The 16,439-nt window shown below is 38.7% G+C and overlaps 1 protein-coding gene across 1 annotated transcript in view; it reads left to right on the top strand.

Moving 5' to 3' along the window:
* Nucleotides 1–1,330: 1,330 nt before the first annotated feature.
* Nucleotides 1,331–16,439, top strand: part of EPHA10 (EPH receptor A10) — a 500,244-nt gene continuing 485,135 nt past the window's right edge. The window contains exon 1 of the mRNA XM_018557240.1: nt 1,331–1,467. Coding sequence (XP_018412742.1) covers nt 1,398–1,467 — 70 coding nt within the window. The 5' untranslated portion in view covers nt 1,331–1,397. The remainder of the gene's footprint in view (nt 1,468–16,439) is intronic.

The following is a 16,439-nucleotide window of genomic DNA, read 5'->3' as shown; positions in this document are numbered from 1 at the left end:
GGGACATACCATTGCTGCAGCAGAGGAGGAGACAGGCGGGAGGGAGCGCTGTCACAGCCGGCCGTCTCAGAGGATCGGGTGAGTATACCTTTTTTTTTTTCCCTAGGCAAAATGAGTACTTAACCCTTGCAGTGGGGAGTAGGCCCACTGCAAGGGTTAATACATTTTTTAGCCAGAGTTGTTCTTTAGGTTGCTTAGGCCCAATGTGCTTAATATCCAACTTAATATAAAACAGTCTACTCTGTTTTATTAATTTATTAAAAAGGTGTATTTATTTAGAGGGTGCGTTTCTCTATGTGTATGTAGGGTAGTTTACTATATTTTATTTATTGTATGTATAATAAGGCACAAGAACAGGTCCAGCATAGGTGAAAGTACCATCAGTAGCCGTCAGGAGCCATTTAAAGCCCACTGCACCCTTACTATATTTCATTTAATATTCATTGTATTTGTGAGGTTTTTTTTGTGTGTGTGAATTTAATCTTTATTTGTGTACTGTCTCTTTAAATTTTTCATTGTAATCTTCTCACTGTCTTTTTTTTCCTGAAAAAAATAATTAAATGAGATGCAAGAACAGTTCCAGGATAGATGAAAGGAGATTCCGTAGCTCTCAGGAGCCATTTATAGCCCATGCCGCCCTTAAAAAACACGTTAATTTTGCCAATGCAATACATTTCATCAAAATGGTAACATTTTGTGGAAATCTCACAATTGTTGCAGAATCTTATTAAAAATCTGGGTTTTGCTCATTTCTAGGAGTGGACATGGATATTCATTTATCATTATTATTATTAATATTATTATTACACAGGACTTATATAGCGCCAACAGTTTGCACAGTGCTTTACAAAATACATATGACATTTTCGGCTATACCAGTTATATCACTCTTACACTTTTACATTCCTCCATTTGTTTCATTTCTGAGAGCTCAGATTTCACAATGAACTTGTTCATTTTTTGGGAACATAATATCGTTGCAAATATGGCCCATGCAGCTTGAAACAACATCTCTCTGTTTGTTATAGGTGTGCTTTTGAATGTACTTTAGAAAGCAGGGCTTTTTTACAGCTGCACAGCAAACAATGCACTTAGATGAAATCCTCTCAATAGTCAGTGCACGCAGAGCATCCCCTCATTGCATACGGTAGCATGTGTGATCACTCCCAGCTCTCCAGTGTGTCCAAATTTCCTTTCTCTGCACTACCCATCCTCATAGATACACAACACGTGGTGGCTCCCTCCTCCGCGTCTCTCCCATTGGCTTGTTCTCCCGGCTTCGGTCCGCCTTCCTATTCCTATTATGGGGCAGCCTGAGTCCGAACTGGGAGCTACAAACAGCAGCATCAGTATCAGCATCAGCATCAGCATCTCTGGGTATCTATAGTACACACAGCATGGGGCTCTGCAGCACCCTCACTTGCCTGATGTGTCTCACTCTGCCCTGGTACCTCTACGCAGAACAAGGTAGGTCCAGCTGCAAAAAAGATTAACCCACTGTATTGCCATGAATGACAATAGTGTGTAGATATAGAAAGATGCTAGACTTGCTTTAATAGAGAATTCATAATTATATAGTGATGCATTTGTTTGCATATGGGTACATTATCAAGTGCATAAAAGACAAAGGCATGTTTTATACATAGAGATTACTGTGCTGTAATATTCCAGACATAGGGCTATTAACTTTAAGTATTTTGCAATGTGATGTCTGAATGCATTTCTAATACAAAAAAAAGCATGATAGCATGTCATACCAGTTACTAATACAACTAGCAGGAATGTTTTGCCATAGGGCAATACAGTTGTCATTGTTGCCAGTTTAAAGTACTAAACTACATTTAGTATATGCATTTATTTTTATGCTGCTGCTGTAATGAAGGTATAAAACCTGTGTGATGTATTATCTAATTGTTATCGTAATGTTATCTTGGCAGTTACTGTATACTGTTAAAAATGTAATGCATTAAGGGTTTTTAATTTTGCTGCGACTCAGTCAGCGGTGATATTGATGTCAATGAATGACAGTGTGTCTTTCATGAAAATATTGATTCATTATTACTCACACATCTAACTACAAATACAATTTTAGATGGGAATCAATACACTGCTACTTGCAGGAATACTTAGAAGCAAGGTATGCCATGCTATAGTTCAGTATCTATTGTTTTGATCTGTGGACAATCACCCCTGCGCTGGATAGTCTGAATTTAAAGGGCTGGCTTATCTGATTGCTTCTTGTAATGCATGCACGATGCAGCTAACCTTTTTGTCTTTGCTCTTCCTGCTGGATATTATGGCAGTGAGAAGGTTAATGGGGAAATTGAGTTTTAGCACAGACAGTGCAGATTTCAGAGGTGTCTCATGTGCAGACATTTTTCTGGGCATACTTTGGTCTAGTGCCTTGGTCCCTCTGTTGTTATTTGCAGCCGTGACACTTGACAACTGGCTGTGTTTGGCAAAACTGTGAAGTGGGAAGTCAACAAGAAGTCACAAAAGCATTGCTATATTTATGCTGGCCACTGAGGCTACTAGAGCTGATTTTCACAGCAGTATGGAAAATTATTGCTCAATGGTGCATGCATGATTTCTAATTGACTGGACTCTTCCTTAGTATCTTGACAGAGCGAGCCAGCAGGGAAACTGCATATCTCATCAATGACAGCTATTTACTGTAGAACTTAACTATTGGCACAAGATGGCATAATTACTTCCTAGTGACAAAAAAACATCCTCCGCCGTCCCAGCAAGATTTCTTTAGTTTAATCCGAGACGACAAGATTTTTTTTAACACTGTAACAAAGTACAATATAAATGTTACTCATTGAACTGATGACTCATATGATTTACTTACCATTGTAAGGTTTGTGCCAGCACGCCAAACGAGCAATCCCCTCTAAAGACGGAGTTAGGTTAAGAGAAATATTCTAGAATAAAAAAAATTCCACTTCTGATTGTATAAAGTGCAAATAAATGTTAGTAAATGATGGCTGTACTTTCGGAAGATAATGTAAAGGATGGAAATGATGATGATTGTGTTGTCCAATGCATTAACCAGTTGATCAGTTGACTGCAGTCCTGTTGGTAAAAGATACATTTTGATTGGGTAATGTGGTTAAATCGAACTTTGCACATTGTGCTTTGCCCTATTAAATAAATTAGTAGCCTTGATTGTGTTTTTATTAAACAGGGGTGTGTCTGCTATAAAAAATGAATATATACACAAGATTCACCTGTTAAGTGAACACCACATTTAACTTTGTAAAGGGAAAGACTCCTTAGGATTTGGAAAGTGTTGCTAAAGCTGTGAGTTAAGTGACACCAAATGTACCAGCTGGTAGGCAGCACACAGTAAGCGAGGCAATGTCTAGCAATCTACAAATATTGCATTCTGGAGATGTCAGTTTGCTTTCTTCTAATGTAATAATTCTATACCCAGCCACCCTTCATGTAGAGATTTTACACGCTAGAGAAGTTGAATAAAAATGGGTTAAAAATTACTTTTCAGTAATATTAGTAGAATTATATCCCAGTGGGTTCTTATTATGCAACATTCAAACCTGGGGCTTTCTTATGATCTTTGCCATATATGTCTTTAAATAAATGTTTATACCCATTCTGCATATTTGTTCAGAACAGTCGTAAATTCCCACTACACAACAGTTATAAAGATGAAGTTATTTAACGGCAGTGTGAAATAAGTAGAAGATGCTGCACTGTGTAAAATGGACAGGTGATCCTTTACAGCTTGCAATCTGCCGCAATGGAAAAGAGCACTGTGTAAAACAAGCCAAAGAATCTTAGAAATATTTGAAGTCACTTTCATCTAGGTGAATAACTTGTTTTTAGAAGTCCATTTTCATCCAGGCTTCAAGATGCTGGAGGAAGGTGTATGATGAATTCCGAAAAGGAAAAGGGCCAGAGTTGCAGAGAGATGAGAGAGAAAGATTTAGGTATGAGTGTTGTAGATATAAGCGGTTCAAAGATGAGGCATTTCTGAGCTTGGTATAAGAGGACTGATGGAAGCAGAGATTGAAGATGATATACATGGATGTGCCAAACAATGTTAAGCCTTGTAGGGAGTGAGGGAAATGGGAACTTTTTAGAGAAAAGGCTAGGGATAGTACAAGTTTTAATATTTTGCTAAGCATATGAAAGTTGCATCACAAAGATATGATCTGATCAGTGAACACAGGTTATATGCACGCCACCCACACACACTATATACTGTATTTGTATTTGTTATTTGAATAAATATGCAGTTAAAAAATGTCCTCCAATTTTTTGTGATTATTTCTGCTGTGTTTACTGCCATTTTCTGTGTGTGTTGGACTAAAACAATATCACATACAGATCCATGCATGTCAATAAACACAGAGAACAATGTAATGTTATCTGAATAACATTTAATGCAGAACTATCTCTGGAAAAGAAAGCTATATTCTCGAAAACATTTTGTAATTAAACTTTACACCTAAATAAATTATTAAAATATATAATATTGCTACTATTATTATGATACATATACATATATATATACATATGTAATATGTATATATATATATATATATATATACACGGTATATACTGTATATATATATTTACAATTATCACTACAAGCTTGGTATTCTATCTTTGTTCTTGCTACAAACAGACTATGGGTAGCAGTGATTAGTGAATCATTTATGGTCACTTTTCCCGAATCGCCTGATGAAGGAACCAAAAGTGGCTCCAAAATGTTGCATTCTCTGTAGCAAGATTTACATGTGTCAATCAAGACTATTTTGGTCACTTGATCCTGGTGGGATGGTGACATATTGTTTCTACTTCCTCTGCAGTGACACACGTAAAAAAAAAAATCAAAATCTATTATTAATTCCCCTTTAACTTGTACATATTAGCAGATACTTTGAATGTACGTTTTGTGATCTAGCAGGTAGGTTGTGAATAGCGGGTAGGTTGGATGGGGAGGGGTGTTTAAATTTGTCTACTAAGAATGGGGTGTTTCTGAGTTATGACTCTATCAGTCACCTTAAAAATCCAAATGGATGTTCCCTGCAATAAAAGAGTTATAATTTTCTTCCCTCTAGTTCTCCATGTCTCCTACCTTCCATTCCAGTACTACAGTCTCTGTCAGACTCTTCAGCATTCAACATTTCCAGGAGTGTCAGATGCCCAAGCCCTCCCCTGCACTCTTTGCTTCCATCCTCCAAACTCCTAGGTCACTACAGGATGCAGCAGTGACGTTGGAGTTGAAGGGTTGATGTAACAGATGTGCTGAATGCTGAAGAGTTTGAAGCAGGCTGTAGCACTAGAATGGAGTGAAGGTTGGTGACGCTGGCCACCAGAGAGGTGAGCGTAATAGCTTTTTTGTTGCAGCTTTTGCTCACCATATCATACCTAAGCACTTTAATTTGTAACACAATAGCCCTATCTATGAAGCAATAGAAGGTTTATTTCCTGAGTTTGGTTGATACCACTGAGCAGTGATCATAAAGTGGGCACAGACAACATATTTGCATATTACTACTCCTTCTAAGAATTTCTGGTGCTTTAGTATTCTAAAAACTGTAGCCCATCTGCTTTCAAAAGCAGGCCTGATAAGGACTAGGAACCAAAAACATTGGAGGTACACCAATTTCTCTATACCTTCTCTTCTAGTAACTGACTTTCAGGTATTGAAAACAACTTAATGATTGCTGCCCATATTCTTTCTTCACTATAGACTGATAAGCTCACACTTTGAAGATGTATAATGCATTCTTCAATACCATGTTTTGGCACACCAGTCATCACTGTAGTAAAGGACCGATTTCTCTCATATTATTTCCCCATCATGATGCATTAATTGATAGATTCATCTTAGAACACAAACTGCTATTAATGGGGGAGTGTTGAGTGTGAACCTACAGGGGCTGTTTACTGCTGCAGATTATGATTAGCTGCTAGGTCAGCTTACATGTGAATGACCAAGGGAGAAAATCTGTTGGCCTTGATAAAGTGAAGTCACACACAGAAATGCTGCAGGTTGCCTACGCCTCATATTCTCCACCAGTTTTCTGTATCATTGATTAATTCTGAGTGTGATAGGTATAGATGGTCCTGTTTTCATGGCAACTAATCCTATTCTTTATATGCAAGATATTGTAAGTAAGGTTATGACTTTTACTTTACATATAATATAGGTTGATAATTGTTAGACCACTTAGTGTCTTTGTGAATAATTTTGAATTACATTGAGCAGCAGGAAAACAAAGAGAGCCTGGTAATGAAAAACGCCACAGCATTTGCTAAGTTGAAGCACATTATATCTGGAAGATTCTGTCAGCAGCTAAATAGCCTGTCTGCTCATTACTGTATTGTCCATAAGAGTCACATAATATGTCAGAAAAACATGTTCATTGTATTCTGTACATTATCTGCTATAAAATCTCACTGTGCCTCCGAGACATGTTCCTTCTGTACGTTGGCAATAAATCACTCTGAGCTTCGTTAGAGTTTCATTGTGGCTATTCATGGTAAAAGTTTATTGTACATATCAGAAATATTTTTTCTGAAGCCTACAGAGCACACATTAAGGAATGTGGTTGTAAAATGGTTATAATGGCTCTTTATTCTTTTGTTATTGGCCTGAAATTGTCATAAATACTTTACAAATATTTATGTCTGACCTTCAAAACTTGTATCTGTCAGGAAGGAAGATGTCAATCATTACCACTCAGAAACTAGTGACTTTAAAATGTGTATATGGTAGCTTGCAGCGGTATAGTGTAGTCAGTCCAGTGACAACTGAGATATTATTCATGTTCAACATATTAATTTGCCTCAGCGTACAATAGTCTAGACCAGTAGTGGCCAACATATTAAATACAGGAGGCCCCAAATGAGTCCCCTGACATATCCCTAGGTCAGCACAATAGCTAGTTTTTGTACATTTTCTATATTTATTGGGACGGTATTAATAAGACATTAAGATTATATTATTTTCATAAACAAGTCCACTTCTAGAAGTCCGCTCCCTCCCTGATTGATTATATGACAAGGTTGCAGCCAGCTTTAGGGACTGCTCTGGAGAGGTAACATTGATACACACTTTAGGGTAGCTACTTCTGAATGTTTACATATACGTTTTTGATAATTACTTGCAAGTTAGACAATGTAAAAAACTTACCTGTAGTGTCCGGTGGACTTCCAAAATCAGCAGCATACACTGTCTATAGAGGTTTTTATAAGATATGTGCATTGTTTTTAAGGCAAATGTGTACAACAACAATGTGCAATAACTAAACAACCACCCATTAATCGTGCTTCACCACTGCAGTGAGATCCGGTTGGTATTGGTTACTCTGTATTGCATATCTTCATAGCTTTTTGTGCTGTCTTCTTGAATAAGGTTATCTATATTCATGAGAGGACAGTTGCATGATTTGGCTATTTTTGGCTTGATTGGGCAACAGTCTCATATTTATTTGTCAGGCTGACACCTGCCAGCCAAATGCCCTTGAGGGAACATCGATCAGCCAAGCTGGTAATGTATTAGTCCCCTAATCAGCTTTACACCTTTATTGCCTTTCTGTGATGCATAAACATGAATGCTTGGCTGTGCTAGGCATTTGTGTTCATAAAAAGGACACATGAGACACGTGCCTGAGAGCGGTTGGTTTGTGTTGCATGTATGTCCAATCTGTGCCGAGCTTAAACTCTAACAATTGCATTGCACACTTAACATAATTATCTCATTAGTCACCTGACACAGTGCAGTGTTTATTGTGTTACGGAGGCCTAAACATCTGCCAAACTGTGTAAATGTAAATCAAGTGACAGGAAGTAAGTTTCATTACTTGTCTGAAATAAATTATATCTGAACATAACATAGAATGAACGTCCCATTATATTTTGTTATAATTTGCACAATATATGTTTGTCATTCTCTATTATGCAAATCCTGTCTGGTTTTACTGCTATCTGGGACTCCAATAAAGAGATTTTCCCTCCCCCACTTTCTGTTCTGGGGGCAACCTTTTACCAGACAGGAAGTGAGGGAAAGTCTAGGGAAACATACAACAACAAAAACAACAACAAAAAGCTGACATGGGGTTCTAGCTTTCCCCTACTTAACTTACAGAAGAACTCCAGGGAAAAGTCTTATTACCCTTGCAGTGGGGCTGCCCCGGCAATACAAGGGTTAACTGCTCATTTTTGTCTAGGGGGTCTATTCACAAAGCTGCCGAGGGCAGCCGAGTGAATGACCAATCAGAAGTGAAGTGAGCCGAACACTGTTCGGCTATTCACTTCAGGCTGGTACGGCTGATTTTAGTGCAGGTAGCCCCATTGTAAGGGTTCATAAAATGTTTCCCACAGAGTTCTTCTTTAGAAAAAAGTTTTGGCTATAGATAAACTGTAATTTCATTAGACACAATTTAAAAGTGGCATTTCACTTAAACTGTTGTGGTATGCCATGAAAGAAACAAAATCTGAATATTATTTGAGAAGTGCATGTTTTATAAATTAAGGTTCACCCTTTATTATTGATCTGTTGCTCACTAATATAGTCACCGTTTCACTTATAAAGGCAGCTTACATTGCACTATAATCAATAGGTTACCAGAAATGGATTGTTGGAGTTTTATGCATACCTATGAATATTCAGGATAACGTACAGGACGTGGATTTCCGATTACAGGGGTTGTATATCAGAATAATTAGGTAAGAAACTTGAAAACATGGCGATTGAGGGGAGTTTATGAGATTGAGTTACTAAAGGAGTAAATAATATTCACTTAGCTTTGCAAATAAGGTGACACTGTCTTTGGTTCAAGCACCCAATAACATAAAAGCAAAAATTACAGTTTAGAAAAAAAATTCCTTGCCCATGAACTGGTTATGGAACGTGAGTGCCATGTCAATACATTTATGAAATTAACATTTATGTAGCTTTCTGATTTACGCTTTTCTCCTTTAGTAAATGAGGCAGATTAAGGTGAATCTGTACCAAAAGAAATGTGGAGGCTGCCATTGCTGACCACTTTCTGGAGATACTAGTCATTGAGATCCAAAGGCTTAAGTGCTTCCTGAGTGACTTACCTGGAACAAGAATGCCGATCAGGAAAGTCAGAGAGTCGTAATTCTTAATCTGTATAATTATGGGTCAATGACTCAAAAGTACTAAAGCTACCTGGTCAGCATGTCAGCCAAGGAATTCATAATTTCAGAAATAGAGGTTAGTGATGGCAGCCTCCATACTTCCTCAATACAGGATTAGTTTAAGATCTCTGAACTCACTATTCACAATGCTGCGTAGGCAATGCTAGGTGAAAACTCTAATCTTCAAATAATGTGTGTAGGATCCTTTGACTAGGTCTGACTCTTTTGACATTGCAGTTATTTTAAAGGTCAGTAACGACCTTCCTAGGGATTCAATAACATTTTCCCATGCTTATCTGTAATTTGCCGTATAAAGAAATCCACAATTTGATAAGAGGATATAAATGCCTATAGGATAATTACTGGATACAGAATAGTTTCACAGAAAGAAATAGAATATACTGCAAGCATGAGCTAGGTGTAAGCAGATGTCCCACTAGCCCTGATGGGAAAAAGTCTTGCACTGTGATAACACATATATAAAGCATTAGCAGCAGTTGAGATATGCATTAACCATCTTGTGACCACAATATACCTTTTTAAATCTACATGAAAAATGCCCCTTGCTGTGAGAATGTTAATTAACCTTGCAGCAGAAAACTAAGAATGTGCATCTGTGTGTGTCCCTAGTTCTCAGACCTGCTGTCATACTGGAAAATTAGTCATAGAGTTATTGTCAAGTTAATGATTATAGGCACAAGGCTTTTTCACACAACTGGCGCGTAAAATAACGGTGAAGGAATTTACAGGGGATATTATTTGCAGCTCGTATTTGCAGTCAGTGAGGACTAGCAAGTTGCTAAAAAAAAAAGTTATACTTAGCGGATCATTGGAGCCGGCTTGTTCATAGACCTGTCCCAAGAGCCTCTCTCCCCCTCCTCTGAAGCGGTCTAAGAATCCTTGTGTCATCACATTCTATAAAAGTGTATAGAGGTGAGGATGCTGAGGAACATTCCATCTGTGCAGCGGAGATGGAGACACGCTTTAGTAACCAGAGAAGCAGGGAGTCGGCTTGACATTTCAGGGTATAACGTAGACAAAAATGGAGCAATTAACCCTTGCAGTGTGGGGGTAGCCCCACTGCAAGGGTTAATGAAATTTTCCCCCGGAATTCTTCTTTAAAATTTAAATATCCCAGAGGAGTCTTTTTTCTCAACAATTTTCTAGGTTGAAATTTAGGGACCCATAACTTTGCCCTGGTGATGCCATCCCCATTATGACTGAATAAAATTGATTCAATGGAAAGCTGGGAGAGATTCTGACAGATTCCCATTCTCCAGTTATCCTGTTGTCATACATGACACTTTGTGTCAGGTAAATTAGTCTAAATGACCTCTTACTGGTTCTTCATGTAAGGTATGGATGAGTTGTGTATTCTAGCACACATGCAGCTAATGGCACAGAAGAGTCTAGTGTTAGTGAAACAAGTATTGGTACTCTACATTTTTGCCCCGTCTTCTTGCAGCAAGACATGTAGGCTAGTATCAGCATAAAAGGGAACCACATGCTTTTAGCCTTCTTGTTATGGGAATAACATACTATATAACTGGTATGGATTGGGGAAGGGGCACACATTTTTTTTTTTAACCTTGGTGGATGAATTTACCCTTCATTAATCATAAAGTGACTCAGTGTAGTTCTAATGCTGTGCTGCACACAAATTGTTAGCCTGAGCTGTTTGTTTCTTGAATATTTACACAATACCATTGCTGCTTGGATAACATTGTAGAGCGGAGGAGGGGAACCTTAAGGCTTGATGTTTCTGTGATCTGGGTCCCATGTGCGCTCTATCTCTCCCTCTAGTTGCATGGGATGCATTATTGTAGCTACATCTTTGCCTAAGGGGCATTAACAAATCAAAAGTCAAAGAATCCCTTTGACATGCTTTTCTTTGCAAGTAAAAAAAAACCAACACTAGCCCATACAAACTAAAAGGTCAGTATAATATTCATTTACAGTCAACTGCTTATATAAAGAGAACAAAACCATCATTAGCTCATAAACTTGCAGCCCTGGTGTACCATGAGAATTTCATTTTATGGATTGGAAATGTTGTTTGTATATTTCTATCACGCAAACGGTTCATGTGGCAATTTACAGCATCACCGAAACAATAGAGTAAACAGTGCAAAGTAGCTACCGATATAAATAAAACACATTTCAGTTTTAGACAGCGGTGGGTGAGATCAGACAGTGCACGATAATGTGAGGTAATAGATGGGCATTGCATAAAGGGTCATACTGTATTCTGATATGTATTTACGGCCTCGGGGACAGTACTCTTGAGAATTGGCTGGCTTTGTTTGCCTGGAATGTAAATCAAGCCATTACATTCTCTCTCTTGCTTTATTTCTTTATAAACTCCGCTGCACATTACATTGTGCTGTCTCTTCTCATCTCCACCATGACAGTCATTGTAAGAGCTTTGTGGAATAACTTCAGAGAGAAAAATGAGACACAGGCTATTTACAAACCTCTACAGTAATATTTCACCCAGCTTCTATTTTATTGTTAGATGGGGAGATAAATCGCACATCTTTTCTTTTGCTACATTTACAACCTTAAACTGTCCTGTCTTGTTTAAAGAACTGAGATATTCCTTCAGGGCTCTCCTTATAAAATAAAATATGCCCAACTTAAAAAAAAGACATGCGGGGCTTTGAATGTTGTTAGAAACCCATAAAATTTCAGCAAAGGCAGCTTTCCCATTCTTATTGGTCTGCTGTCCTATAACCTCAAAGTGAACCTGTCATGATATGACCATGAGATCTTCCATTGCTGAATTTGTTATGCTGATTCCATGGCAGACATGCTCATCCTATGTTTTTTATAGGGCACTTACAATCAAAAGTTCTAACATGGATACTTGTTCTGGGTTAGTGCATTACTAAGTAGTAAAGCCACATGATGTGAATGATCACTGGAAAATAAACTACAAAAAAAGTCTGAAAAGACAGCTCTCATAGTTCTAACATGACAAGTTCATTCTAATGGTTCTTCTGTATCTTTGACCCTATAAACCAAAGCCTTTGTTCATATAAACAGAAGAAGTTGTATTTACTGCGTCTTGCACTGATAAAAGCTAACAGCTGCAAAAAAATGCACTACACATTATTTTGTACCCGTGTTAAAAACCAGTAATTCTGAATGCTCAATAGATGCAGGGCTATAAAATATATGACTTGCATATCTCAGCCCAATAAGTGTAAAGGCCAGGGCCAAATAAATAAGAGGGCAGTAGACTACCCTTCATTTAATTACCTTGTCACATTTTTCTTTGTTTCTGATAATTCAAAGTCAACCTTTAGAAAATGAATGCTTTACCAAATAAAGCATACATGTGTAGAATACCGTTTTATAATTTGTATAAATCTAAGTTTTAAAGATGTTTCAAACTGACATATAAAGGCATTTTTAAATGAGATGCCACAAGATCACAGAGGGAGGCAAATTAAATGTGGTCTGTGGTCTAACCCCGAGTAACCCTTTTTTTGTTTTTGAGAAGGTGATAAAATGTCTTTTGGAGCATTTCTGTAGAGGTTTTTTGTGATTGCTATTATTTGAATCAGAGCCATAGCTATAATGAGGAATAGCTATGTGCGTGCTAGTAAGCTGTGTGTGTCTCTACAATCACACAGGTAAGTGTAGGAACGTCACCAGCACACCAGCACACCAGCACTACAAAGACTTAAATGTCAGTGAAAATCCATTTATTTTTGTCAGTCAATACTCAAAGTGTCATCAAGCACTTCCGGGGCCTCGCAGGGTCCCCTTCATCAGGCTCAGAGTATACAAGAGTATCCACAATCACACAGACACCACAGGGCAAGACCTTGCCCTCCTTACTACTCCTCTGCCCTCCCTTCTCCCTTCTCTACGCTAGTAGATGGACAGCTACTGGTGGCTGCTCTGTCCCTTGTGATCTTGTACTGGACAAGAAGTTCAGGGAACCAAGCTGAGAGTTGGGGCTAGCTGTTCCGAAACATGATGACTGTAAGCTTGGAGACAAATTAAAAGAAATACTTTGCTGGGCTTTATTTGTTTGATCTGAATTAATTATGGAAAAAAGTTTGAGCGTTTAATACTAATTTACCATGCTCTTCACTGTATCTCTGTGTGAAGATAACCATGTTCATTAAGTAGCAGGGACATGTCAGAGCTGTCCCATGATGGTTGGTTAGCTGATGACTGGTGGTGGAATCCACAGATCCATGGAACAAATGTAGCAAACACAGGGATGATGTTTGCACTGCAGGTCCCCAGGTACATCTTTCTCTCTGTCAAGTACTCATGAGACCAGTGAGCAGCAAAGCAATGCCATTACAAGTTTTCACTCCAATTTTTGTGGGATTGGGCAGCAGTGCCTTATATGATGTCACATTGCAGATATACAGCTATCTAGGTAAGGGAACAGTAGTGCCTTGTCTTGGTCAATCATACTATATATTTCCTAAAAGATAACACATTTTTTTGAGTATAGGTCCACTTTAATTTTATATATTTTGTATACTCTGTTTTTGCTTTTACTTTCTAGATGTGTTTTTGTATCAGCACTTTTCAACTCAGCTAGAGAAGGGTTTTAGTATTTCTTGTGGCAATGGTGGGAAGACTGCTGCTATTTTCTGATTGACTTGCCCAGTTCTATTATTTAATTAGTGTATATTCCCAAGCTGGCTTGGTATGAAAATAACAATTAGAGCAGGTGGTAGTGGCATCCCAGGGCATGTACTGAGCTCAAGATGCCAATCTGCTTTTCCAGAGGACAATAGAAAGAATGCTCTTGACATGCTTTTCAACAGACAATTTTGCCTGAATTTGTGTTAGACTTTGTTCATCTTTTAAAAAGGACAGATTACCACTATTACAAAAGCGAGATCCGATGTAGTTGTAAATGAGCAAGCGTATTAATAGATAGATGAAAAGTATCTAAACCACTCACATTACATTTTTGTTTAGCGAAAATGCTTCTGAGAACAGGACTTGTTTTTATAAGTGAGAGTACCTAAAAAAAACCTAAACGGCAAAACAAAGATTAGATGGACAGTTCCAGAATCTGGAGTTAAAAAATTGGCAATAACAATTCAATATTTATATCCAGGTAGGTCCGCCTTATTATGAAAAGGTAACCATGCCAGAATATGTATTTTGTCACTATGCAGTCATAATGCAGTTATTGGCATAGAGCATCTAAAAAGAAATCGTTCTTCATTTCAAGTACATAGTGCCCACCAGCTATTGATTAGCTTTTAAATAATTCCATCTTTCCTGAAAAATCGAGTTACTCTAAGGAACAGGGTCAGCAGACTATAAACATAAAGTCTACAATCAACAATTCAAACACAATTCTGGCATGAGTCTACATTCAACCATATATACATTATATTAGTTTATAATTTATATTATTATAAAGCCATTCTCATCAAAAACGTCCACAAAACAGCATAAGCCTACATGTCCCCATCACACCACACTCACGCTGGCATATACATACATACATACATTAGGGCCTATTTGAGTGAAAGTATAAAGAGCTATTAAGATTTTTTGGTCTGCTGGAAGGAAAGTGGAGCAGAAGTGCAAACTCAATATCAATAGAAACATAGGCACTGGCAGCGCAAGGTAATAATTCTAGCAACATTCATTGAATGGCCTGCATACCACATCTAAATTGCATGAAAAGGTGTTTTTTTTAAACTGCATCACACCACAGTCCATGGTACTATGGTAATAAATGTGATGCAATGCACTTGCAATGGCTAGGTGCATTGGGGTGCTATTAAGAAATAATGACACTACAGCGCACCAAACAGTGTAACATACGATCTTGTGTGATGCGGGATCGCATGCAGTAATGTGAATGGAGAGATGTGAATGGAACCTAAACTATTGTAGCACCCTATATTTGGTGATCATTGCGTGATCAGGGTGTCTTTTCAGTACCTGCACCAATTACAGACTGCCCTGGGAGAGATATTTTAGTGTTAAATGGGCTATGACCAAGCTATGTATTCTTCCAGCCATTACCACATGTGCTGAAGCAAAAAAGAACATGAGATATTTTGTAGTCAAGAATCAGAGCAACAGTCAATATTCAGACTGGGAAGTAAATTACTTTAACACCAAGTGGTAAGTCAACTATGCCAGAAGTCAAAAGCCAGAGTATCCAATGTAGATGCACAGTAAATTAGCAACAAGAGCAGTAGGCAGACCTGCAGGGGCGGACCTACCACTGGTGCAGACAGTGCATCTGCACCAGGGCCCGAGGTTGTGGGGGCCCACTGAGATCCGGTCCCGGGCCCCCCATTGGAGGAGGCATAGTCTGCTGCTGGGGATCTCGTGGCAGCTTTCTGGGAAACCACAGCGGCTCCTATTTACAACTCCTGCCCGCGTATCTCACAGCACTTCCGTTGCCCGCAAATCTGCCCCTGTTGCCCTGGTGAGACCCTGTGCATCTTCCACTGATGCCCTATTGAGACCCTGCGCATCTGCCCCTGGTGAGACCCGGAGCACCTGCCCCTGGTGAGACCCGGAGCACCAGCCCCTGGTGAGATCTCCACATCTGCCCCTGCTGAGACCCTCTGCATCTGCCCCTGGTAAGAGCCTCTACATCTGCCCCTGCTGAGACTCGTCACATCTGCAGAATCCTGTACTATTCTGCATTGCTGCATAATGTATTGCTTGGATTTGTAGTTCTCCATAGCTGGTAGTATTCTGCATTGCTGCATAATGTATTGCTGAAATTTGTAGTCCTCTATAGCTGGTGGTATTCTGCAGTGCTGTATAATGTATCCCTGGGATTTGAAGTTCCTCTAGTGGAAGTCAGTGGCAGAACTACCAGTGTCACAGCGGTAGCAGCTGCGACCAGGCCCTGGTGCTCCACCATTACTAAAAATTATTAGTCTGCATTGTTTTGGAAAAACTGTCACATGGAGCTAGAAAAAGGTATCCGCAATTGGTATCGGTGAGTACTTTAGTAAAAGTATATACTCATACTCAGTCACTGTACAGAGGAGCTAACACTCTGATGTCCCTTCATAGTCACACACTATTATTATTAGAGATGAATTAATGATATTAGTTCATCCTAATAATAATAGTGTGTGACTGTGAGGGGATATCAGAGTGTTAGCTCCTCTGTACAGAGACTGATGTGACTGCCTCAGTGTTCTCTGTACAGCACTACGGTATATGTCAAAACTATATAGATGTATAAAAATAATAGCGTGTGACTATGGGGGGACACTAGAGTGTAAGCTCCTTTGGCACAGAGACAGGGAGGTCAGTGAGATCTGGTC

The sequence above is a fragment of the Nanorana parkeri genome, unplaced genomic scaffold, assembly GCF_000935625.1.
Source record: "Nanorana parkeri isolate BGI_ZX_2015 unplaced genomic scaffold, ASM93562v1 scaffold275, whole genome shotgun sequence".
In the NCBI taxonomy this organism is placed as follows: domain Eukaryota; kingdom Metazoa; phylum Chordata; class Amphibia; order Anura; family Dicroglossidae; genus Nanorana; species Nanorana parkeri.
This window is presented reverse-complemented; position numbering and strand designations above follow the sequence as displayed.